We start from the raw sequence: 23542 nt of genomic DNA on the forward strand, positions 1-23542 counted from the left end.
TTTGCACGGAAGCTGTGAGTGCCCAGAGTCTGGGCTCCAGCCCCCTCCTCGCCTCCTCCCTCCAGGCATTCCAGGGCCCACTACTGCTCTACGCTATCTATCCTGGACCGCCACACCCCTCCCGCCACACGCTATTCAGCCCGCCCGCCCCCCAGCCCCCCAAACTTGGCCTCCCATGGGCTCGTGGGACTCCCTCCCCTCAGGGCGCCAGGCCAGGTGGCCTCTGTCCCTTGCTGGGCGGGCTTGAGGAGGGAGGCCTAGGGTGGGGAGGCCCGCGCGTCCTCCGGAGACATGAGCATGTCGAACTTGATGAGCGGCGGGGCGATGACGCGCACCTCGGCATTCAGCGGGTTGAAGCGCAGGTTGATGCTGCGCAAGGCGGGCATGGCGGCCAGTTTCTCCACGGGCACGTCTGTCAGGGAGAGAGGGACAGATTAGGGGGCTGGAGCCAAGCGGGCAGAGAAGAAGGAGGCTGCATCGCCCGATGCACATGGCCTCAGTGCCCAGCACCCGGCCCTGTGTGAGGGGCCATTGGGGCCCACCAGGGCATTACAGCCACATGCAGAAAAGCATCCTAAAAAATAGTTACTGTGCTGCGCAACAAGAGAAGCCACCGCAGTGAGAAGCCCGCGCACTGCAAAGAAGAGTAGCCCCCGCTCACCGCAACTAGAGAAAGCCCGCGCGCAGCAAGGACGACCCAACACAGCCAAAAAAAAAAGAAAAAAAGTTGAACACAGATTACCACTTATCCCAGCCATGCCACTCTTGAGTGGAACTCGCAGAACGGCAAACAGGTATTCAAATACGTGCACACGTGTTTACAGCAGCACTATTCACAATAGCCAATGTCCGACAACGAGTGGATAAACAAAAAGTGGTATAGCCAAACAATGGAATATTAATCAGCCTGACACACGCTACAACATAGATGAACCTGGAAAACGTTATGCTGAATGAAAGAGGTCGGACACAAAAGGTCACAGAGTATATGATTCTATTCATATAAGTGTCCAGAATAGGCAAAGCCATAGGGACAGAAAGTAGATTAGTGGCTGCCAGAGGCTGGGGTGAGGGGATTGGATAGTGACTGCCTAATGCGTGCAGGGTCTCCTTTGGGGTGATGAGAGTATTTTGGAACTAGAGTTGACAGGTGCAGAACACTGTGAATGCACTAAATGCCACTGAATTGTGCACTTTTAAATGGTTAGTTTTGTCTCAATTAAAAAAAAAAAAAAGGACCAGAACAAGGCAGCAGCTACACTAATACTTGAAAACATTTATGGTTCCTCACACCTAATCTTTAGGATCACTCAGTCTCTGGTTCAAGTCCCAGGTCAGCCACATAACAACTGTGTACCTAAAGCAAATTATTAAACTTCATATCATATATCTGAAAAAGATGAAAACTCTAATTTGAAAAGATACATGCACCGTAATGTTCATTGCAGCACTATTTACAATAGCCAAGACATGGAAGCAACCTAAGTGTCCATCAACAGAGGAATGGATAAAGAAGATGTGGCATATATATACAATGGAATATGACTCAGCCATAGAAAAGAATGAAATAATGCCATTTGCAGCAACATGGATGGACCTAGAGATTATCATACTGAGTGAAGTCAGACAGAGAAAGACAAATACCATATGATACCAATTCTAAGTGGAATCTAAAATATGATACAAATGAACTTATTTACAAAACAGAAACAGGCTCACAGACATAGAAAACAAACTCATGGTTACCAAAGGGGAAAGGTGGGGTCGGGGAGGGACAAATTAGGAGTATGGGATTAACAGATACACACCACTATATATAAAATAGATAACAAGGATTTACTGTAAAGCACAGGTAACTATATTCAACCTATATGGGAAAGAATGTAATAACCTATATGGCAAAGAATCTGAAAAAATATATATGTATAGCTGAATCACTTTGCTATATACCTACAACTAACACGATATTGTAAATCAACTATACTTCAATTAAAAAAATAATAAAATAAACTTCCTATCAGGGTAATAATAGTATATACCTCACAGGGTTGTTTAAGGATGAATGAGAGAATATCTGTACAGTGATTCCTCGGAGATATTGCGGGTTTGGTTCCAGACCACAGCAATAAAGTGAATATCGCAACCAAGCGAGTCACATGAATTTTTTTTGGTTTCCCAGTGCATGTAAAAGTTATGTTACCCTACACTGTAGTCTATTAAGTAGGCAATAGCATTACGTTTAAAAAAACAACGTACATACCTCAATTTTAAAATACTTCATTGCTAAAAAAAATGTTCACCATCATGTGAGCCTTCAGCAAGCCACAGTCTTTTTGCAATAGTAACATGAAAGATCACTGATCACAGATCACGGGAGTTTGCCCTCCCTTAGCACCTTGGGGTGAGTGGCTCTGAGCTCCCTGGGGGCTGGCTCTGTTCGTTAGACCACGGGTCCAGTCCTGGAGGCAGGGGCAACTCTTAACCTCCTGAGAGCAGAGTCTATCTTTGTCCTTGAATCCCCAGGGCCAAACACTATACCTGGCACATAGACATGGTGGGTACAAAAACACGTGCCAGGGCAGCCGGCAGGGAGTTACTAGGGTGGGTCGTGGTCGGGAGCTGGGTCCCAAGCGAGACTGGCTATAGTGCGGCGAGTGGGGCTCTTGTTTGACAGGCAGGAACCTGCATGATGGATGAGAGGACAGGAGCCGTGAAGGAGGCGATGGGGAGGGACCCAGAGCCCAAGGCAAACGTGGGGGCTCAGGTAGGGAAAGAAGCAGAGATAAGGCGTTTCTAGAATGCAAGGTTATGACCAGATGCTACTCCTGGGAGGGAAGGGAAAGCAAGATCAACTGCTCTCAGTTCCTGCTCACCTTCTGCTTCCTCTGGAGCTCATCTGCATGCTAATGTCACATCACACAGCTGCCAGCAGCCTGCTCCTCTATGCCCCTTACTGGGTGGGGCGGCTGCTGGAGTGGGGGCTGAAGGAAGGGGTTGCCTGTGGCATTTCTTGTCTTTATTCATGGAAAGTGGGCCCCCAATTTCCCTACCAGTTAATGGCTGGGAAGAGAAGGGCTTATGACTTGGAAGCTTCCCCTTCTCCACATTAGCACATTAGCTTTGTAATGGCCAACAGCACAGCCAGCAGCTGGGCAGGTGGGACAGACACACCATCCCCTCTGCCCCTGATCATCCAGATAAGAAAATCCTCTTGCCTTGGGCTCTTAAGAAGTCAGGTCATTTCACAGGGTATTATACCCCATGTGGCACAGGAGGAAATCAAAGCCCAGGGAGGTTAACACCTTGTTAAAATGGGCCCAAGGGACCTGGGAGTCCAGTGGTTAAGACTCCACACTTCCGATGCAGGGGACGCAGGTCCCATCCCTGGTCGGGGAACTAAGATCCCACATCCGCGGGGCACAGCCAATTTTAAAAAAAAAAGGGCCCAAGAAAGGAGGCTGTTTCTAGGAACTGATATCTGAGGCCCTGTGCTAGGTGGTTCTTCATAATGACCCATCTGGCAGATAAGGAAACTGGGCCTCGGCTTCTCCATGCTGACAATGATCCTCTAACTCTGCTCCAGCTCCCCTGGATTTTTCAACTAGGCCTGACTTTTGTGCTTCAGTGTTCATCTCTCATTGTCCAATTTTAGCAAGAATTCTGCTAAGTTGGTTTAGTCAGAATCCTCCACCCTCGATACCTCATCAGGTTCCTCACCGTCCACTATCCCCTAGGTGACGTCAGATCACCCTGGCCTGCCTTCAAGCAAGAACTAGGGTTTGCTAAGGACTTTCTCTCTCTGGACTCCGTGACTCCTCCACCCCTCAGCCAGGGAGGCCTGCGGGCTACAGAGTGGCCGGTGCTCCTGAGATGGGGAGGAGGGTCTCCCTGTGATGCCCCTGCCGAGGTTTGCTGGGCGTGGCACGAAGACCAGCTGCAGCCCAGGCTTGGAGCAAATCCCCGTGACTCCAGGCCTAGAGACAGCAGCGCTGCCTGAGTCCTCAGCCTGTCTTTTCCAAGTACCACTCACTGAGCTGGCCTCTTCAGGGTCTGCAGCGTTCCCCAAACCACTCTGCCCAAGGACAGTGATGGCGGGGATTAAGTGTATCTCTTTCCCCTGATTTAACCGCTAAAGGTGCTTGAGCAGCTTAGAGGAAGGAGCAATGGGGCCACCAGAATGTGTCAAAGCTGGCAGAATCAACAAACTGGAGCAGCCAGGCTAGCAAGCAACAAGCCCAAGTGCCCAATTGGGAGTTTCTGGATAAAGCTTAAAAGAACATTTACGCTCAGAGCATCCTGACAAGAGCAGGAGATGGCTGGAGGGTAGAGAGGAGGATATGAAATGATCTGCGTTTTGTGGGTGGGGAACCGGAAGCTTGAAGAGGCTACATAAGCTTCCTAGGGCTACAAGACACATTGGCCTCATGGTGGTAATGGAAGCCAGGTCCCTGGACTTTGGCACACCTGGAGAGGAAGAGGAGCCCAGCTCTGCCCTCTCCCCTGGGCCACGCCTTCATCCCCATTCGCCCATGTCCTGTGGATCCTCATATTCCAGCTCAAAGGCCCCCTCCTCTGTCACTCCCTCTGGTCCGCATCCAAAGTCCCATAACCCTTTATACAAGACTCATATCACGCATCACACTCTGGGACTATGTTCACACTATGAGTGCAGTACCTGGCACAGTGCTCACAGGTGCTCAATAGCTATTTGTTGGATGAATGAGTGAACGAACAAATGAATGCATATTTTACCTCCTGAACTAGATCGTAAGTTCCTTCAGGCTCAGGACCACCCTGGGCTGGGCACACAGTGGACCCACCATGAACACCACTTGATTAAGCAACTCTGACCTCAGTACATTCAAGAGTTGGGGCCCTTCCCCTGACCTGACCCATTCTGGCCACTTTTGCCAGTCAGGGCCAGGCCTCTGTGGGCCAAGGCTGTGATAGGTTACTGGCCCTTTAGTGCAATAATCCAATTTAGAAAATGAGAAAATATTGATGAGCAGAAATAAAATCACCCTGTCTCACCACGCAGAACCAATCACTGTTAATGTGAGGTACATGGCCTTACCAACTTTTAAACATGCGTGTGTGTGTGTGTGTGTATGTGCATACACAACTATGTTTCAAAAATGGCCTCCTAGCGCTTCCCTGGTGGTGCAGTGGTTGAGAGTCCGCCTGCCAATGCAGGGGACGCAGGTTCGTGCCCCGATCCGGGAAGATCCCACATGCCACAGAGCGGCTGGGCCCGTGAGCCATGGCCGCTGAGCCTGCGCGTCCGGAGCCTGTGCTCTGCAGTGGGAGAGGCCACAACAGTGAAAGGCCCGTGTACTGCAAAAAAAAAAAAAAAAAAAAAAAAAAAATGGCCTCCTAGATACTACGCCATAACATGCTTTTCTTGATGACACATTGTGAACATCTTTTCAGGTTACAAGTCTGTGACGTTATTACGGCCACGTGGTGGTCCATGGAATGGAGGGATCACACTTTGGCTCATGTTTCTACTGTTAGACATTCAGTTTTTTTCCAGCTTTCGCCATTACAGACAATGAGAGATGGATCCAACCCTCTTCCCACCTCAGACAGCCCTCCCAGACTCCTGCCTATGTCTGTGGAAGCTTAAAATAACCAATAAAAGCAGAATCAGAGTGGGCAGTATTTAGAGAAAATTACTTCTTCAAGGTCGGCTTGACCTCCCTTCACTAATCATTGGCACCATTGACTGGCAAACTTGTTTCACGCCACTGGGACCAGCTTGAGGCAAGATGATAAAAATGACTGTTTCAGAGCACGATTCAGCATATGTGTGGTACCCACGGTCTGAACGGAGGCTGAGAGGAGGAGGGGTCTGGGCCCAGGGAAGTGGTAAGGGGTACTGAGTGAGCTTCCCAGCACAGAGGTAACCCAGCAGAGACCAGTGACTTCTGATTCCCGCTTTGGGTGGAGCTGAGTCCCACGACATCTAAGGTCCCATCTGGAATTGGGATGAGAGGCTCCCCAACCTGGTGGCCTAGGGCCCCAGTTCCCTGGCTTCCTTGGCAGCTTAGAAACAGATCATGGCGCCCTGTTGGCCGCCCAGGCTGGAGCCACACTGGACAGTTGACACATGGCTGGCTGTCTCACTTCTGATCCAGGTGATCTCCTTCCAGCCAGAATGCCTGATTTTTCAGGATTTTTCAGCTTCTCTGCCTCCAGTCCCCAAAGGATCCCAATCAGTGAGCGTGGAGCCTGAGGCCTCCTTACAATGGGACCTGGGGCGCTGGGTAAAGATGCAGAGGCAGCGCCCCAGCCCTAGTGCCTCAGGCCTGTGGGCAGCACGTGGGAGGCTGCCTTAGCCTCCCCAGGGGGCTGTGGGCACATTCGTGCTGGAGAATTCAGGCTGGCCTGGCATCAACCTTGACACAGCTTTTGGTGCCTGGTGCCTCAACAACAAAGATCAAGGATGCTGAGCTGAGCTGAGCTTCACGCCCCACTTGAAATGCCACAAGACACAAGCAGGCAAACTATGGTAACCTGGCGGGACAGAGAATTGTGCCTGTAACAAGGAGGCTCCCGGGCCACACTCACGGCTGGGTCTGTCCCTTCACAAGCCCGGGGAGGGCAGTGATCGAGCTCCCCCACTGCACAGAGCCCTGGCCCGAGCCCTAGCCCAAGCCCTGGTTGTCGGGGGTGGGGGGTGGGGGGATGTGTGCAGGAAGAAAGCAGCAGCAGCCCTTGTGCTCAGGAGGCACAGAGAACACTGCATGCCCTTGACAGTCCTGCAGGCTGAGTCCCTCAAGGAAGTCTGTTTGGCTTGGGGAGTTCTAAGTCCTCTGATGAAAGAGAGGCCAGCTGCGGGAGTGGATGGGGCAGAGACCCAGGCCCTGACCTCGGATCTGCCATTTGGAGTTGTGCAACCTCAGGCAGGCCCCTAACCTCTCTGAACCTCAACCTCCCATCTTTAAGCGGTCCTCGGCTTCATGGGGCCACAGGGGCTGGCAGAAGGGACCACGCGGCACTCCCCAAGGAGGTGTAGAGAGTGTGGCGGGCAATCGGCAAGAGGATGGGGAGCACAGAGTGTTTTACGGAATACGTTAATGAACCTTAAGTGCAGGCTGTGGGGAAAGAAAAACAAAGGGGGAGAAAAGCCCCCACTGTGATTTCCTCCTCCTCCGCACCTCAGACTGGCCAGCAAGGTGGGCCCACAGGCTCCCAGTGCGGCCACCTGCCAGCACTGCCCCCTCCTGCACACTGCCCCACCTGGATCCCACGTGCAGTCAAAGCCGGGTCTGAACACTGTCCCCTTACTGGCTGCTCTGGAGACAGCTAAGTAAGTAACTCAGACTGCCTGGCCCAAGCCTGGGGATTTGCCTTCCCCGTCAGATTTCCCATTTTGCTCCCCTGTGCCCACCGCCCCTCTCCCCTGAAGTCCCCCCACCCCTCTGCTCTGCTTCTCCAGCTGCTTCAGTTAGATACCCCGGGAGGGGCTCGGGAAAGAATGGCAGTTTTGCCATGGCCTCCCATTAAGTGTCTGCCGGTCCCTCCCTCACAGCGGGAGGTATGTGTGTCTATAACACACGGAAGACTAGAGCCACCTCATCTGCTGTACAGCAAGAGTCTGGAAGTGAGGGGTGAAGGACGCGTGGGATGGAAAAGTAATCGCCTCCCCTACAGGCTCTTCTCCTGGGTGGGGTGGACATGTGAATAGCTCCTTTGTAAATCTTCTCCGTGCTTGGAACCTAAGGTCGCTGCCACCAACTTTACACCTCTTTCCACTCAGGCTTAAGATCATTGTCAGAGAAATAAAACCTCCGTTATAATTGGAAAAATAAGAAGAAAAGCTCCTAAGATAAGCACCAGATGGGAGTGAATTAGGTAGGGCCTCACCAGGGAAACCAGCTTCTGAGAAACAAAATGAGTGGAAGGTGGTGGTGGAGGGGAAGTGGGTGAAGTGGCCAGGACAAGCAGCAAGGAAGTGGTGTGCGTTTAACAATCCACTTCCTGAGGGAAACATCCCTGATGTGGGGCATCTGCCGATTTTGCGTGGTGTAAACATTCCTCCCATGGCCAATTTCAAGCTACCAAGGTGAGGTCACTGACCTTGAGCAAGCACCTCCAGTAATGGTGAGTCAAGTAGCCCGCCCGGGCAGGACCACAGGCTCCTGAGCACAAGGTGTCAGAGCTCAGGCCAACTCCTGTCCACCTACACTAGGATTCTTTGGAATAAACTTGAACTTTGGGAACCGGCCCGCTGTTTGGCTGTCTGCATGTTCTCAGTTGCCTCTGGCTCATTGATAAAGTTTCTTCTGAAAATGCCAGGTGAGCGGGCTGTGCTACAGGGAAATCACAAGTGGGGGTTTGTGGGCACTGCGGCAGCAGAGCCACCGTGCCCAGGGTCCAGCAGGGTCCGTGGGAAAGAGGAACACTGAGCAAAGAGGCAAGTCCACAGAGCTCACCTCTGCCACCCTCCCAGCCGACCGTCAGCTCTCACGGCTGGGCTGACTGCTCTTCTCATCCTGACGTAGCTACACACATACACACAGGCAACAGACACTGAGAGAAGGAAGAAAGAGGCTACAGCTTCTTCAGGGATGGAATGTGCTTGTTGATGGAAGGTTCTGGTTTAGCTCCATGGTTCTATCTTGCCTGCACATTGGAATCATCTGGGGAGCTTTAAAAAATCATCAAGCCCCAAACCCACCATCAGAGATTCTGACTTAACTGGCATGGGGTATGGCCTGGACACAGGTGTTTTTAAAATCTCCCAATGATTTGAATGCACAGCTAGTTTGAGTACCACTGGTCCTCCCAGTGAGGCTTAATGAGAGAATCCGGTGAAAACACTCATATAGCACTTCCATCCCAGGATGCTGCCCACCTGCTTCACTGTGTGGGGCAGAGCTGTCAAGAGCTAGGCTGATTGCCTGCGTTCGTGGCATAGGGAATCCTGCCTCATCGACTTACACTGTTCTCTCCACCCCAAGGAAGTTTCCCTCCAACCGAAGTTACGTGCTCTAGCCATAACTTCCCTGTGGCTTTCAATCTCCCTCCAGCTATATGCAAAAATCCTCTCTCCTTATGCAAAGCACTGTCCTCGATAGCTGGGGTTCTGCAGCAAGACTGCCTGGGTTGGAAACCCTGGTTTTGTCCGGGCAGCATGACCTTTGCCAAGTTACTTAAGTAACTTCCCTGAGCCTCAGTTTCCTCACCTGGGGAGAATAATAGTGCCTGCCTCATAAGGTGGTCGTGAGCGTTAAATAAGAGCACACTTGCAAATGGTTAGAGAAGATCCAGATATGAAATAAATGGCCACTAAGTATCAGCTAGTGTAACTGACCATGACATGAGCCCCGTGAGAACAGGGAGTGGGCTTTCTCCGCCTCCATCTCCAGCACAGCGCCTAGCGCACGACAAGCTGCTCAATCAAAAAACGACAACTGGCGAATGAACGTTTCCCAAATGCCTAAGTCCGTGTTCGTGACCCTGCGAGCCTCTTACTCCCTGAATAAGGCCCTTGCAAGGCTGAGCTTTGAGAGTCAGAGCATCTGGGCTGCTCTCCAGCACTCTGGACAGAGAGAGAGACAGACGGTCCCTTAGACTGGCTTATCTAAGGGAGCAAGAAAGTACTTTGTTTTAAGCAGATGTCAAAGAACTTTTCTTGCTGTTCACCTGTGTGCTACCAGCAGAGTGCTCCCAGCACCCTGGAGAACTGGACGTTCTGTGGGTAATCAAAGTTTTACCACTCAGTGGCTGGCACAGAGAATGCCATCTGGACAGAGACCAAGTGTGTGAAATGTCTTCTGCCCAGAGACCAGGCTTGCTAGTTCCCTTCAGGCAGACACATGTGGGCAGGAGCTGCAACAGGAGCTTCCCTCCCCTCCACGTCTGGGGACCATGTCTAATTTGCACTAATTGCTGTTGAAGACTGTTTGCTTACTCCTAACCTCCCCCTCAAGCGGCTCCACAGCCAGCAAGCGCTCCTACACTGTGTCTAGTGATGGCTTCACGATCGATGCCTGTACTGACTGCTCACTGCCCATGGGTACAGGGCGGCACTCTGCTGGTGCTGGACAAGGGCGTTCTGGGCAGACGGCATGAGTCCGCTGTGCCAAGCAGGCAGCTGCCACCTTGAAGGGTGAATCATCTTCCCCTGGGCACTGTGACACTCAGCGCTTGGAGGGCAGGGCAAGGCTCAGACTGTCGCCAGCTGGCTGTGCTCGGGACGGGGGGTGGGGGGTGGGGGGGTAATTCAAACCCAATGTCCAGGGATCCATCCATTCCCCCCGAGATGGGCTTGGAGCCCAAGATCCACAGGCAGGAGGAATGTGTCAGGGGTTTGACATTGTCTTCCCAGACCTTCTCTGCTTTGACCTGTCTTAGGGGCTAACAGCCTTCTCTGGCAGGCAGGGAGCTACAGGAAGTGTGCTTGCCAATCAGCCCCTTGTAAATACCAGCTAAAAGGCCGCTCACAGGGAGAGCTCCTTTCTCTGCAACCGCAGGGCTCCTGCCAGGGCTGAGCGAGGCCAGTATAAGAAAACTCTGCCCTTGTGACCTGGCCAATAGCTTACTGGTGCTACCAGACATGTGGCACCCAACCTGCTACCCCAGGCACCATCCACACCCTCCTCTCCCATCACATGAAGAGCTGGCAGGCTCCGGAACACCAAAGACATGTGGGCCCAGGCGCACCAAAGACCTGGGTTCAAATCCTGCCTCCACCAGGCCCCAGTGCAGTCTGCTTAATCTCTCTGAGCCTCTCTCTTAGCCGTCAAGTGGAGGTAACGCCCCCTATCCAGAAGAGAGGCCTGAGCAGATTAAATGAGACGATTACAGAGGAGCAGTGTCAAGCAGCCATAGCTGTTAGGTTTTCAAGTCTGTGCGATTTTATCTTTTCAGATCAAACAGAGCATTATTTCCACTTCTGCTTTTCTAGGGTTTCTTCTATTTGAAAACTATTTTCTGGGCTCCAGTGAAAGAACTCTCCTTCTGTCCCCCCAGAGGCACAGAGTGGGTGTGATGTGGAACAATAGGACCAGGTCCCCCTCACTCCCGCTCCCCGGGAAGCCCTCCCCAGCCCAGCTTCCTCGTGTACCACTCACTCAGCACTTGGTACTCAGTGCTTGTGGCTCAGGCCCCCAGCCACAGGAGAATTCCAAGAGCAAGGAGAGCCTGCAGAACCTCTCACTAAGGGGCAGCTTGGTAGAGCCCCAAAGTGAAATAAAGCCACATCTCTCTGCCCCTGTGATGCTGATCAATTTAGTCTGTGAAACAGGGTGGAACAGTGATGTCAATGTCAGGAAAGGGCAATCCTGAGGTCCTAGTGGGCATTTATGCCCCATGCTAAGGGACGATATCCTGGAGAATCTCTTCTATTGATGGAGACCAGAGCGAAGCTGCGGCTCCCTGGAGGGATCTGCCCCTCCCCCGCCTGCCCAGAGAAGGAAAAAGTTGCTGTGATACAGGGCCTGGGCTCCCAGTGATACACTGGGCTGTGGCAGGGGTGCAGGTGCCCCCTTGGGCCAGGTGTGCTCCCTCTAAGTCTCCACAGTGCCCCCAAACCATCCTTGTAGCCCAGGGGACAAGGGTCCTGTACTTTGTGGAAACCTCGGGTTCCCTGAGAAATTTGTGAGGCTTAAGGAGCAGTTGTGTTTGGGAGGACGGTGCGGCCATTAGCACAGTCAGCAGCCCGGAGGTGGCACCTGGTGCTTTAGGAAAAGGCCCTGCGCTTCTCAGGCCCTGCTGTGCATAGAAAGCACTTGGGGGTCTTGCTCAGGTACACATTCTGATTTTCAGGAGGTTGGAGGTGGAGCCTGAGGTTCTGAATTTCGAACTGGTTCCCAGGTGATGCCCACACTATTGATGGTCTGTGGATGACACTTTGAGAAGCCAGAGCCTCGACAGGGGTTCTCAAACTTCAGCATGCATCCGCATCACCTGGGGGGGGGGGAACTTATTAAAACAAACTGCTAGAGAATTCCCTGGTGGCCAGTGGTTAGGACTCAGCGCTTTCACTGCCGTGGCCCGGGTTCAGTCCCTGGTCCGGAACTGAGATCCCATAAGCCAAGTGGCACGGCGAAAAAAAAAAAAAAAGATGCACAAATTGCTGTCTGTCCCCACTCCCCCAGTTTCTGATTGAGGAGAATCAATCAGATTGATTGACTGGGGAGGAGCCTAAGAATATGTATTTCTAACAAGTTCTCAGATGATCCTGCTGGTCCTGGGCTCCCCCCACTCTGAGAACTACTGGCCTTGACAGTAAGAAGTGAAACTGTGTGAACACAGAATTAAGTAAATGCAGCCCAAAGCATCCCTACGTGATACAGGTACAGATGTCCCCCGCTATCTGAAAGTAGAGCATTCCTATAAAAGCTTTCGTAAGCAGAAATGGCATAAAGTGAAGAAGCAATTACCTTAAGACACATCTTATTAACGGACACACAAAATAAACTGAGATAAAGCACATGGCGGCTTGATGCTGAGATGTGGTTCTGGGGAAGGAGCTTGGCAGGGCCACTCTCTCTGCCCGGGGCACAAACTTCCTCTGTTAACACTCGCTGCAAAATAAATGCTGAATGCGATTTGCGCTTTTCCTATTTTTTCATAAAAGTGTAAATCCTCTTCGGATTTCCTTGATTAGAGAAAACAGGTACCAGTGCAGGTCTTTCGTAAAAGTGAAGTGGTGTAAAGCCAACTTTGGAAAAGCAGGGGATATCTGTACTTTTCCTTTTAAAAGTGCTATTGCTTTATTTGTTAAATTCTTAACAAGCTTTTGTTTCCCTATGATCTCTCGTTCTTTCTGGAACAGTGGTTGCATGGGGTAAAAAACCCAGCAAATAGAGGGTGGGTTTTTTAACGGAAAGTTAAATTCTAGCTTAACCAAAAGAGTCTCCTGCTTAAGCAAAACGAAGTCTCTGAAACATCGGCACTTGGTCTCCCCTTCACCCCATATGTTCCAGGAACGTGTTGAATTGCTCTGTAGCATCGAGTAATTATAAGTTCTTAGGAGTGAATGCTGCTCCCACACCCACCTTCAAGGCCTGTGTGATGGTTGCTGGGGTAAAGAACTGACTCCCTGGTTTTAACAGGATGGGTGACCCATCTTCTGCCCATGTCACCACTCACAGACCAAACGCTTCTACCTCCTCCAAAGCCTTTCCAGGGCTCTCTGGGGAACCCCACCTCACAAGGACATGTGGACAGCCACCCTCTGCCTGGGAGCCTCCCCCTGGCACCTCAGCACTTCTGACCATGTCTTATCTTGTAGTTTACTCTCCGCTCCCACTCAGACTTTCCCTACAGCCTGTACGCAACTTAAGGTCAGGACCTGCATCTCATTCATCTCTGTCGCCCCTATTTCTGCAGAGACTCTCTCTCCCCAAGCAGTCTTGTTTATACACACTCAGAAGCTTCCATATACAAGAGGCTCCTTCTGGTTTGGAAAATATAAGGACCATCCCACATCCCAGAAACTTGTAAGTCACTGTTGTCAGAATAAATACTCTAAGCTACAAACCCTTTTCTCCCTCTCGGAAGTGCCTGGCAGGCTTGTCCCCAAGGACCCAGGAAGCCTCCCATCTGGATGGGGGCACTTGCTATATGCGTGTGCCAGGGCCCAGCTTGGGGGGGTGGAGGAGAGGCCTGTGACCTGCACCACTTCCTGTTCATCTGAACCAGGCCCAGACCTACAGACTCAGGGGCTTAGGACAAAGGCAGAGAAAATGGTAAGACATGAGGCAGGACTTCTGGACTGAGAGCTTGGCCGTGCAGGGTGGCTGAGGTGGGATGGGGTGGAGATAAAGAGTCAGATGGCATTGAACCTGTCATCTACCTGGCTCCACACTCGGGTGAGAGGAGAGCTCATCCCCTTAGCCGAGGCATCACTGCCCATCCTCACGACACCCTCACCATCCAGTCACCCTGAGGATGCAGTGGTGGCGACCACGATGGACAGAGACGCGGGAGGAGATGAGAGGAGGGAAGAGTGTGGCGTAGTTGAGGGGTGAGAGCTGAAGGACAGGGAGCTGGCTGGCTGAGCACAGACCCCAAATCTCTGCGGGACAACTCATGGAAGCGGCTTTCAATATTTTTTCATCATGACTCACTGTAAGAAATTCATTTTAGGAATTCCCTGGTGGTCCAGTGGTTAGGACTCCGCGCTTTCACTGCCAAGGGTGTGGGTTTGATCCCTGATCAGGGAACTAAGATCCCACAAGCTGCGTGGCGAGGCCAAAAGAAAAAAGAAAAAAAAATACATTTTACAGCATGACCCAGTACCTATATCTGTGCGGGTACATTGCAAAACTAAAATAAAAAGTCACAAAGCAGTATGTACCATGCTACAGGTGATGTACTCCAGCACATGCTGGTTTCACAACTTATTACCCTATTATGTGTCAGTCATTTCGGAGGGCCTTGGAGCCTTTGGAATTCCTGCTCTGTACTGTGCTCCCAGCCAGCTGCGCGCCCGCTGTATGCGGACACCACACTCATGTTGGGTGGGGGTAGGGAGCAGGGTGGCTCCAGAGATGAGAGCACAGGGAGGCCACATCACACACACGGACTGGAGGACTGTCCGTACAAGGCGGCAGCAACGAGGCCGCCACATGCTAACCCAGATCCTCAACCTGAGGGCACTCAGCTACCGGTGAGCACCAAGGACGGGCACCCTCCCCGCCCTGCCCACCGCCGGTTGGACCAGAAAACAGAGGGCAGTGTCCCTGCCTCTCTCCCAGCCTGCATACCCTGATGAGGTCCTGTGCCTTCTCCCGTCCATGGACCGGAGCCCTCTCTCCTCTCCCTGCATCATCGTGGTCCAGAGAGTGGAGGAAGACTGGGCAGCGGCACTGTTCAGAAACAAGATGCTGCTGCCACCCTCGGCAGCTTCCAGGCCTTCCTGAGGCCTTGCTGGAGGCATCTTTTGAGAAGGTCCCTTCAGAGGCACCTTCGGATGCACCTGGGGGCTTGCTTCAGAGCTGCTTGTTCTCTACTTACCGAACTAAAGCTTTAAGGCAACCCAATTTATTTCTTTAAAAACGATTTTTAAAAAACTTTTCCAATCCTCTCTGAGGGCTCTAAAGGGGAAAAATAAGCCATTCTTAAGGCATCCTAAGCTCCAACTACACTTATCCCCATGAGCTCCTGCAGGAGATCGGCTACAGCTGGTGACGAGTGCAAAGCTATTTCCATAATGTAGGACTTTTCAGCCCTCACCTTCTTCACTGGGATTACGGCTCTCTTTCCTCCACCTGGGCTGCGAAGGCTGTGGCCTGGCCTTCCGCTGGTTTGGGAGTTAGAAAGCCATCCAAGCAGTTAACTAGGATGGATTGGAGACAGGTAGAAAATAAAAGTGAGGACCCTCCTGCAAGGGAACCATAGCTGCCGCCGTGTGCCCCTCTTTCCACCTGGTTGGGGGAGGACACCCAGGCATCCCGCAATGGGGAAGGCCCTGAGATCAGCCAAGCACCTCGAGGAGCTGCTGGACACTTGGGGAAAACTAGAAGGCAGGGGCAGTCCCTGACATCTCCATGTCCCCCAGGCCGGGCCCAGGCTGGGCAGCAGAGGGCTCTGTCACAGACTGAACTGACTGGGACACACAGCCCAGTGGCTGATGTCTCTTCTACCTGGCCAGGTGTGCAACAGACACTTGACCATGAAGGCCGGGGGAATGTCTTAGTGCCTCAGTCTCCACATCTATCAAATGGGATGATCACCCTGTTGCCTTGGGCCTGCACATGAGCACTCTTGGTAAGCTGTAAGATGCTTCCATGTGTGGAGTTATTACTGTCACTCTGCAGAAAGTTAGAGATACGTGTACAAAAGAAGAAGTCAAAACCGCCGATCTTTGCTGTGGGAGCTGTTCGGCTAAGGAATGTTGTCAGCCTTGTGGGAGGGGAAAGATTAGGGAATCTGTGCCACCCTGTACTTCCCACTTTTTCTCGTACTGCAGCCAGCATAGACCACACAGCCAGTTCTCCGGCTGGGGGCGTGGGGAAGCCACCTTCTGGGGTGGGGGGTTGGGGAGGGTGGGGAGAAACTCCATTTGGAAGCTGAGAAGAGCTGAAGCTCAGAGAGGGGACGTGAGTCTTTCAAAGCTGCAGTTAGGGAGTGGGGAAGCCAATGGCCAATACTTGTCCTGACCTGCCTGCCTGCAGCTACCCACCCAGCTCTGGTCTTGGTATCAGCCTGAAGTAGCCCCTGCTTGGTTACTGCCCCATTTGGATAAGCAGCAGCAGGAGGTGGAGGCATCAGGAATGGCCTCCAAGAACAAGAGGTGGAGGAGGAAGGGCCCAGCAAGGAGAGCCTGGCTGAGAGTGAAGTGCTCAGGGCGAGGCCCCGGGTGGTCAGGACAGCACAGGAGGAAGAACTGTGCAGTGAAAAGGCACTTCTGGGCATGCTCCTTCCGCTTAAAGACAGAACAAGGGCCCAAGTGACCAGGGGGGCCAACGCACGGGCCAGCCACTCAGTGATCCTGGTCTTGGGAGGCAAGACTGACCCAGAGCCCACCCCCAGGGCCTTCCCAGAGGCCAGGCAAGGGAACCCCACTCCAGGCACAGGGCTGAGTTTTAGAATCATGTATTCTTATCCTGGCGCTTCTGTGGTCTCACTGTGCCACCCGATGCTCTCTCATAACCTCTCTGAGCCTCAGTTTACTCATCTCTAAAAGGATGGACCCAGACGTTCAGAACTTAGCTGGTCCCACCTCCCACTCAGCCAGGGCCAGGGCCCTGCAGGCGGCATCCCTGATAGAAGGGACGCTCGCTGGCGCACAAGGCAGGCTGCTCTTCATCGAGCAGCTCCAAACCACCAGAGACCTCTTCCTTTTAATCAAATGGCAAAATGGCTGTGAAAGAGCTTACGAAAATAAAAGCATAACTGAAGGGGGTTATTATTAACCATCAACATTAGAGGCAACGTGAGAGAGGACGAAATGGGGCTGCAGATGGGCTTCCAGAGCCCACCGAGGCAGCCGCAGGAGGGGCCGAGGAGGAGCGCGAAAGGACCCTGTGAGTGCCAGGCTCTCTCTGGGGAGGTTAGACAGCAGCTGGGGAGGTGCTCAGGTCCTGATGAGACCGGCAGGTATGTAACTGCTACAAAAGGAAGAGAGGGACCCCTCCTCCACCTCAGAGGAACCCAGCTCGCTGGGATCTGCTGTCTGCAGGAGGCACATCTCCAACCCAGACGGGAAGACCCTCTGGTTCCCTGGGGGGAGCGTATCTGTACTGGAGGCACAGAGACACTGTTCTGAACACCTCTGCCTAGTGGCTCCTGCTTAATAATGGCAAAGAGCTCACTGTGACGCCAGAGAGGGAGAGCTGGGGACTCTACCAGGAGTCAATGCATAGAGGGTCCCAGCTGAAGGGTCGCAGAGGCACCTGAGGCAGGCAGAAGGAGACGCGAGAGGGAGCGCCTGTGGCCCAAGGTGGCCCAGCCAGTTCAGGGCTCGCTGTGGGGAAAGCCAAGAGCTTCTACCTGCCAGGTGAAAGCAAGTGTCTGACCTGGCCCCTGGCAGGTGGCAGGGCCTCGTAATGGTTACCTTCCTAGGCTCAGTGCCCTGTACTCGGGAATCTCAGACCAGAAAGCCCAACCTTGCGCTCTTGTCTATGAAACTCTGAGTCCAGAGGCCCATGCCTTGTGCCCTGTGAGGCTCTGTGAACCTCACTCGGGAAAGGGAGCTCAGGGGAGGCTCTGCACGCAAAGGGAGGTGAGGGGCCTGGTGGGCTGGGTCCACTCACCCACAATCTCGTTCTCTTCCAGATTGATGGTCTCCAGCGCGGGCAGGGTGGTGAGCTGCTCAGGGAAGTCGTGGAACTGGTTCCGGGACAGGTCGATGGCCTTGAGGTGCTGTAGGGTGCTGACCTCGTTGGGGAGGCTGTGCAGGAAGTTCCCTTCCAGGTGGAGCTCTGCCAGGTGTGGAGAAAGAGTAAGGAGCGGGGGGAAGGGGAGCAACCCAGAGACCACAGTGACTGCTGGCCTCCTGGGCCAGGAAGGCGGCAAGGAAGGAAGCCCCCCAAGGGGCGAACTCCATATTAATGCAAAAGGAGGGGTAACCCCTACCACTGCCACCCATCATTCCAGCTGGGCTCCCGGCTGTTGGCTTTGGAATGGAAGGCTCTGCCCAACAGAGGTCTCTCACCCCTGCTCAGGGTGGCACATCTGGGGTCATTCCTAAGGCTGGTTTAGGGACCATCACATCCTTGAACTGAGGCATCCAGAATGACCAGAGAGGCTTTCCTTACTGCGGCTCAATCAGGCTTGCCCCTCGATTTTGTTCCCCCCAAACACATCCCTAGGACGGAAGCGGTCCCTCTGACCTGGACCACTCTGGCAGCCTCCTCCCTGGCTTCCTGCCTCCAGTCCCTCTCCAATCAATGCTGCACAGTGGGACCTTTTTAACCTCATGAGCGCAGCCTTGAGCTCACAAACCTTCAGTGGCTCCCCAGGACCTCCTCCCTAGGCAATCAAGGCCCTTTGTGACCAGGCCCCTGCAGCTCTCTGCTCCTGCAGGTCCAGTACTCACACCTGGGTCTGTGCCCTGGCTGCGCTGGAATGTCCTCTGGGATGATCTCGAGCAAAGAGACACATCACAGGAGAAGTCATACAACATCATCTTGCTGGACTCCTGCATGGTTCTGCATCCCATAAAGAAGTAGTAACGAGAGCTCTCTTTTTCTTTTTGGGGGGGCCTACGCTGAGTCCCACACACTGCCAGGAGCTGATGCTAAGTGTCGCATCTGATCCTCAGAACAGCTCTGCAAGATTTATCTTATTCTGCTCCATCTGACAGAACCAGAAATGGTGGCTCAGAGAGGTTAAGCAATTTGCCCAAGATCACACCACCAGGTGGCAGGGAAGCCAGGATTGAGATGACCTGGATGACTCGATGCTGGTCACAAAACATGGGACAAAGGGGCTGGTGACAGAGGCAACAGGAGAGGCAGGTGTGAATATTTAACGAGGGATGCAATGTCCCAGGCAATGTATTAGTCATTCATGAAATCTCATATAATCCTCCCAACAAATTTCTCTCCCAATTTATGGATGAGAGCACTGAGGCTCACAGAGGTCAAGTAACCTGCCCCAGGGCACACGCACCTAGCAGTTCCCCATGTTCCCTGAGATTCACAGATAAGGGAGGGAAGTGGGGAATGGAATGACAGTCCCATTTCCTCAGGAAAGTGGGGTTGGGGAGGGGTCCATCCAGACACCAACATCAGGGCAGGTCTGGGTGGAACCTTCAGGAAGCAGAGTCTCTGGGGGAGGCTGAAAACACTTCTATGTGAAGCCCAGTCTGCACATCCTGCTGGGGAGATGTGCCTGGAATCAGCCGGCGGGCATCTCCACAGTTGGGAAACCAAAAAGCTTTTCATCTAACTGCTATCATTTTTTTTTTAATTTAACATCTTTATTGGAGTATAATTGCTTTACAATGGTGTGTTAATTTCTGCTTTATAACAAAGTGAATCAGTTATACATATACATATGCTCCCATATCTCTTCCCTCTTGCATCTCCCTCCCTCCCACCCTCCCTATCCCACCCCTCTAGGTGGTCACAAAGCACCGAGCTGATCTCCCTGTGCTATGCGGCTGCTTCCCACTAGCTATCTATTTTACGTTTGGTAGTGTATATATGTCCATGCCACTCTCTCACTTTGTCACAGCTTACCCTTCCCCCTCCCCATATCCTCAAGTCCATTCTCTAGTAGGTCTGTGTCTTTATTCCCGTCTTACCCCTAGGTTCTTCATGACTTTTTTTTTTTCTTAGATTCCATATATATGTGTTAGCATACGGTATTTGTCTTTCTCTTTCTGACTTACTTCACTCTGTATGACAGACTCTAGGTCCATCCACCTCACTACAAATAACTCCATTTCGTTTCTTTTTATGGCTGAGTAATATTCCGTTGTATATATGTGCCACATCTCCTTTATCCATTCATCCGATGATGGACACTTAGGTTGCTTCCATGTCCTGGCTATTGTAAATAGAGCTGCAATGAACATTTTGGTACATGACTCTTTTTGAATTATGGTTTTCTCAGGGTATATGCCCAGTAGTGGGATTGCTGGGTCGTACGGTAGTTCTATTTGTAGTTTTTTAAGGAACCTCCATACTGTTCTCCATAGTGGCTGTATCAATTTACATTCCCACCAAGAGTGCAAGAGCGTTCGCTTTTCTCCACACCCTCCCCAGCATTTATTGTTTCTAGATTTTTTGATGATAGCCATTCTGACCGGTGTGAGATGATATCTCATTGTAGTTTTGATTTGCATTTCTCTAATGGTTAATGATGTTGAGCATCCTTTCATGTGTTTGTTGGCAATCTGTATATCTTCTTTGGAGAAATGTCTATTTAGGTCTTCTGCCCATTTTTGGATTGGGTTGTTTGTTTTTTTTTTGTTATTGAGCTGCATGAGCTGCTTGTAAATTTCGGAGATTAATCCTTTGTCAGTTGCTTCATTTGCAAATATTTTCTCCCATTCTGAGGGTTGTCTTTTTAATGAAAGTTCAGTGTGGCCTCCCAGGTCTCTTTTCCTGATGTTCAATAGCTTTCCTATACGTCTCTGTCTTGCTGCATTCATGACTCAAAGGCTCTGCAAATCTCCTGCCCTTGTGTGCGGCTACAATGAACATTATCCCGAGGCTTTTGTATGATCACATCCACTCCTCTCAGGGCTGAGGGAGAAGCAGGAGGGCAGGGACCCTTTCTGCCCAGGCTCAGAGCCTGACGGACCCATGGGAGACTCACTCTTCCAAACTTTACAAACCAGCGAGAACTCACTACCTTCTGACACCCCAGGTGTCAGAAAGCCAAGACTGCTCCCTCGCCCAGTGAGGTTAATTAAAAGTCCAAGCCAAACAAGGCATTCCTGCTCCAGAAGTATTTGCTCAAGAACCACTCTGAACAGCAAACTCTTCTTCCGGAGCTCTTTTGCCCCTCATGACTTTCCAGCTTGATTCCATCTGGTTGGACCCCATTCTGGAAAAGGGCAACTTTCACTCCTATCAAATTACAGACTATTTGCTCACTAGGTGGTCCATCCCCAAAGTACAACGGATCCTCCTGACAAGCTCTGCCTGGATTCCTCAGGTCAGTGTTCCCGGGAGGAGCAGGCAGGGTCTGGACATGACTACACGGGGGGCCTGCTACAGAATGACAGAGAGAGCGAACCGTCCTGGCACTCACCACACGCTAGTACCCTCTTTTCAGTGTTTACCATGTTTTACCTCAACTTAATCCTTATGATGACCCACTGAAGTTGCGTAGAATGGATCCCGTTTTACAGATCAGGACGTTAGAAATGGCAGAGCCAGGTTCTGACCTCAGACCAGTGTGGCTCCCGGGTCCGTAATTTTATCCATGCCACTTACTGATTCTCCACACCCTGACACACACACACAAGGCTGCTCAGCTAGCTAGTTTGTCTTGGAGAAGCTTCAGAAAGATGCGCTGCTTAAAATTAGATGCTCTTGCTGAAATTTGTTATCACCAAGGGAGATTTTTGTTTTCACTGATTTAATATTTTCCCCATTCTGTGCATAGCCCTCCTGGGCCTTGTTTGTGCCGAGTTATCTTCTTGAGAAAATTCAGGTCCAGTCCTCCATCACCACTGGAGGCAGCAGGTCACCTAGCCCTCAGGCACGTGCGCAGTGCCAATAACCGTAACAGAAACCCAATGCTATCCCAACTGTAAATACAAGATTTTGTTTTTTGAAGCCACTAAGATTTGAAATTATTTGTTCCTAATGTAAAACTGGCCTATCCTGACTGATGCAGTTTGTTTCACTTTAAATGCATTTTCTACTTATAAAAGCAATGCAAGCTCACTGTAAAAACAGAGACATCACAAAAATATGGAACAAAGGAAAATGAAAATCCTGCGTGTTTCCCCCCCGCCAGAACCACTGTTGTCTGGTATTCATTCTTCTATATTTTTCTATGTACGTGCTTATGGATGGATGGATGCATGCATATTGTTTTTAAAAAACAAATGGAATCATAGACTATATACTCTTTTGAGAACTGCTTTTTTCACTCAGTAAAGCTGAGGCAGCTTTCCAAGTCATTGCTTTGTGTATCCTTCTCTGGAGATCATTACTCTCAAGATTGAGTCTTGTGGATACAAAATCATGCCCCTGCCCAGCATCTCGTTTCCCAGGGAAGGCTGCTCTCTAAAGTCCAGCCATTCTTCAGCAGCAGGCTCTAAGGAGACGCTCAGCTGCAAGGAGGAGAAGCTGAATCTGCCTGAAAGGCGGCCTCTCCTCCGGCTCAGAAGCACTTCTGAAAAGCAAAAGGCGCAGAGGGAGTCACGGCTGGGCAGGCAGGGCTTGCACCCTTGGTGTTCAGCTCCTTGACTGCATTAGGGTAATCAGAGGGGCTGTGTTGAAATTGGGAAGGAAGGGAGAGCTTTCCATTACTGAGCTTCAAAGGGAGCCCAGATCTGCTCTGGAAAGGCAGTGTCAACCCACTCTAGTTAGTCAGGCTCCTGCTGCATTAAGAAAGTATTGAAGTGCTGGGATTGGGTGGGGAAGGGTTTCCAGGAAAGCGCTCTTGGGCCGGATACCCAGCCGCACTGGGTCTGGGGCTTAGACCAAAACCGAATAATAATGGCTAACATCTAATAAGCAGTACTATGCTCCAGGTACTTGTTCTCTGGAGTTTACACGCAATCATCATTTTAATTTTACTATAACCCATTACCTCCAGTTTACAGAGAGATGAAATAACTTGCCTAAGGTCACACAAACCCCAACCTCTCCCCCAGTTAATCTGACCTTCCTCTCCCAACCCCCAAACCAGGATGTGAACCCCAGCCAACCTCCCCAAGAGAAGTGGGCCATTCCGGCCACCTGCTTTTTCCAGTTTTGCATCTCCAATCCCTGCAGCACCTGTCCTCAGAGTAGATACTCAGCAAATCCCTGCTTATTTAGTGGTGAATGAATGATGGGGGAAAACCCAGGAGGACCTAGTTCTGATCTAACTCATCATGTGTCCTTGGGACCATCCTCTCCCTGGACAGCCTCCATGAGAAAGTCCTCCCTGCCCATTTACAGCAGGGCTGTGAGAATGAGTCGAGAGTGTTGTGAAAAGCAGGACGTGCTGCACAATACACATATTTATTAAGCACCTACTAGACGCTCAGCCCTATGCTTGAACATGAAGAGGATAATCTTTGAAAAGTAAAAGCACTGTTTCTGTTAGAGGGGTACAAGATCCATGAGACTTAGTTACTGGATTATGGAGCTTTTTGTGGAAAAAAACCCAGAAAGCTATCATTAAAGGCAGAAATCAAAAGATAAAATAAGAGAAGGTAGATGCAGCTGGGACACATGGCTTGCAGGAAAGTCAATCAGACTTTCACAATTATGCCCAGGGTCTCACTGCCCTCTTGTCGCAGGGCGGAGGGGGCTGTGTGTGTGGCTGTATTAGGGGAGCTCCAGATGTTTCTTCCTGCTCTCTTACACCAAGGTTCAGAGTCAAACAACCTAGGCTCCCAGGATGGACAGGGTCTCTGGGAGAAGACCGTACTCCATCCCACTCCCAAGACTGTCCCCAGCCT

General features: G+C 51.4%; 1 protein-coding gene across 1 annotated transcript in view; it reads right to left on the bottom strand.

Moving 5' to 3' along the window:
• Nucleotides 1–176: 176 nt before the first annotated feature.
• Nucleotides 177–23542, bottom strand: part of LRRC20 (leucine rich repeat containing 20) — a 63886-nt gene continuing 40520 nt past the window's right edge. The window contains exons 4-5 of the mRNA XM_029201297.1: nt 17715–17882; nt 177–412 (exon numbers count right to left, since the gene is read on the bottom strand). Of these exons, the coding sequence (XP_029057130.1) occupies nt 258–412; nt 17715–17882 (323 nt within the window). The 3' untranslated portion in view covers nt 177–257. The remainder of the gene's footprint in view (nt 413–17714; nt 17883–23542) is intronic.

This window comes from Monodon monoceros, unplaced genomic scaffold (genome assembly GCF_005190385.1).
Source record: "Monodon monoceros isolate NGI ecotype Baffin Bay Population unplaced genomic scaffold, NGI_Narwhal_1 Super_Scaffold_4, whole genome shotgun sequence".
Classification (NCBI taxonomy): Eukaryota; Metazoa; Chordata; class Mammalia; order Artiodactyla; family Monodontidae; genus Monodon; species Monodon monoceros.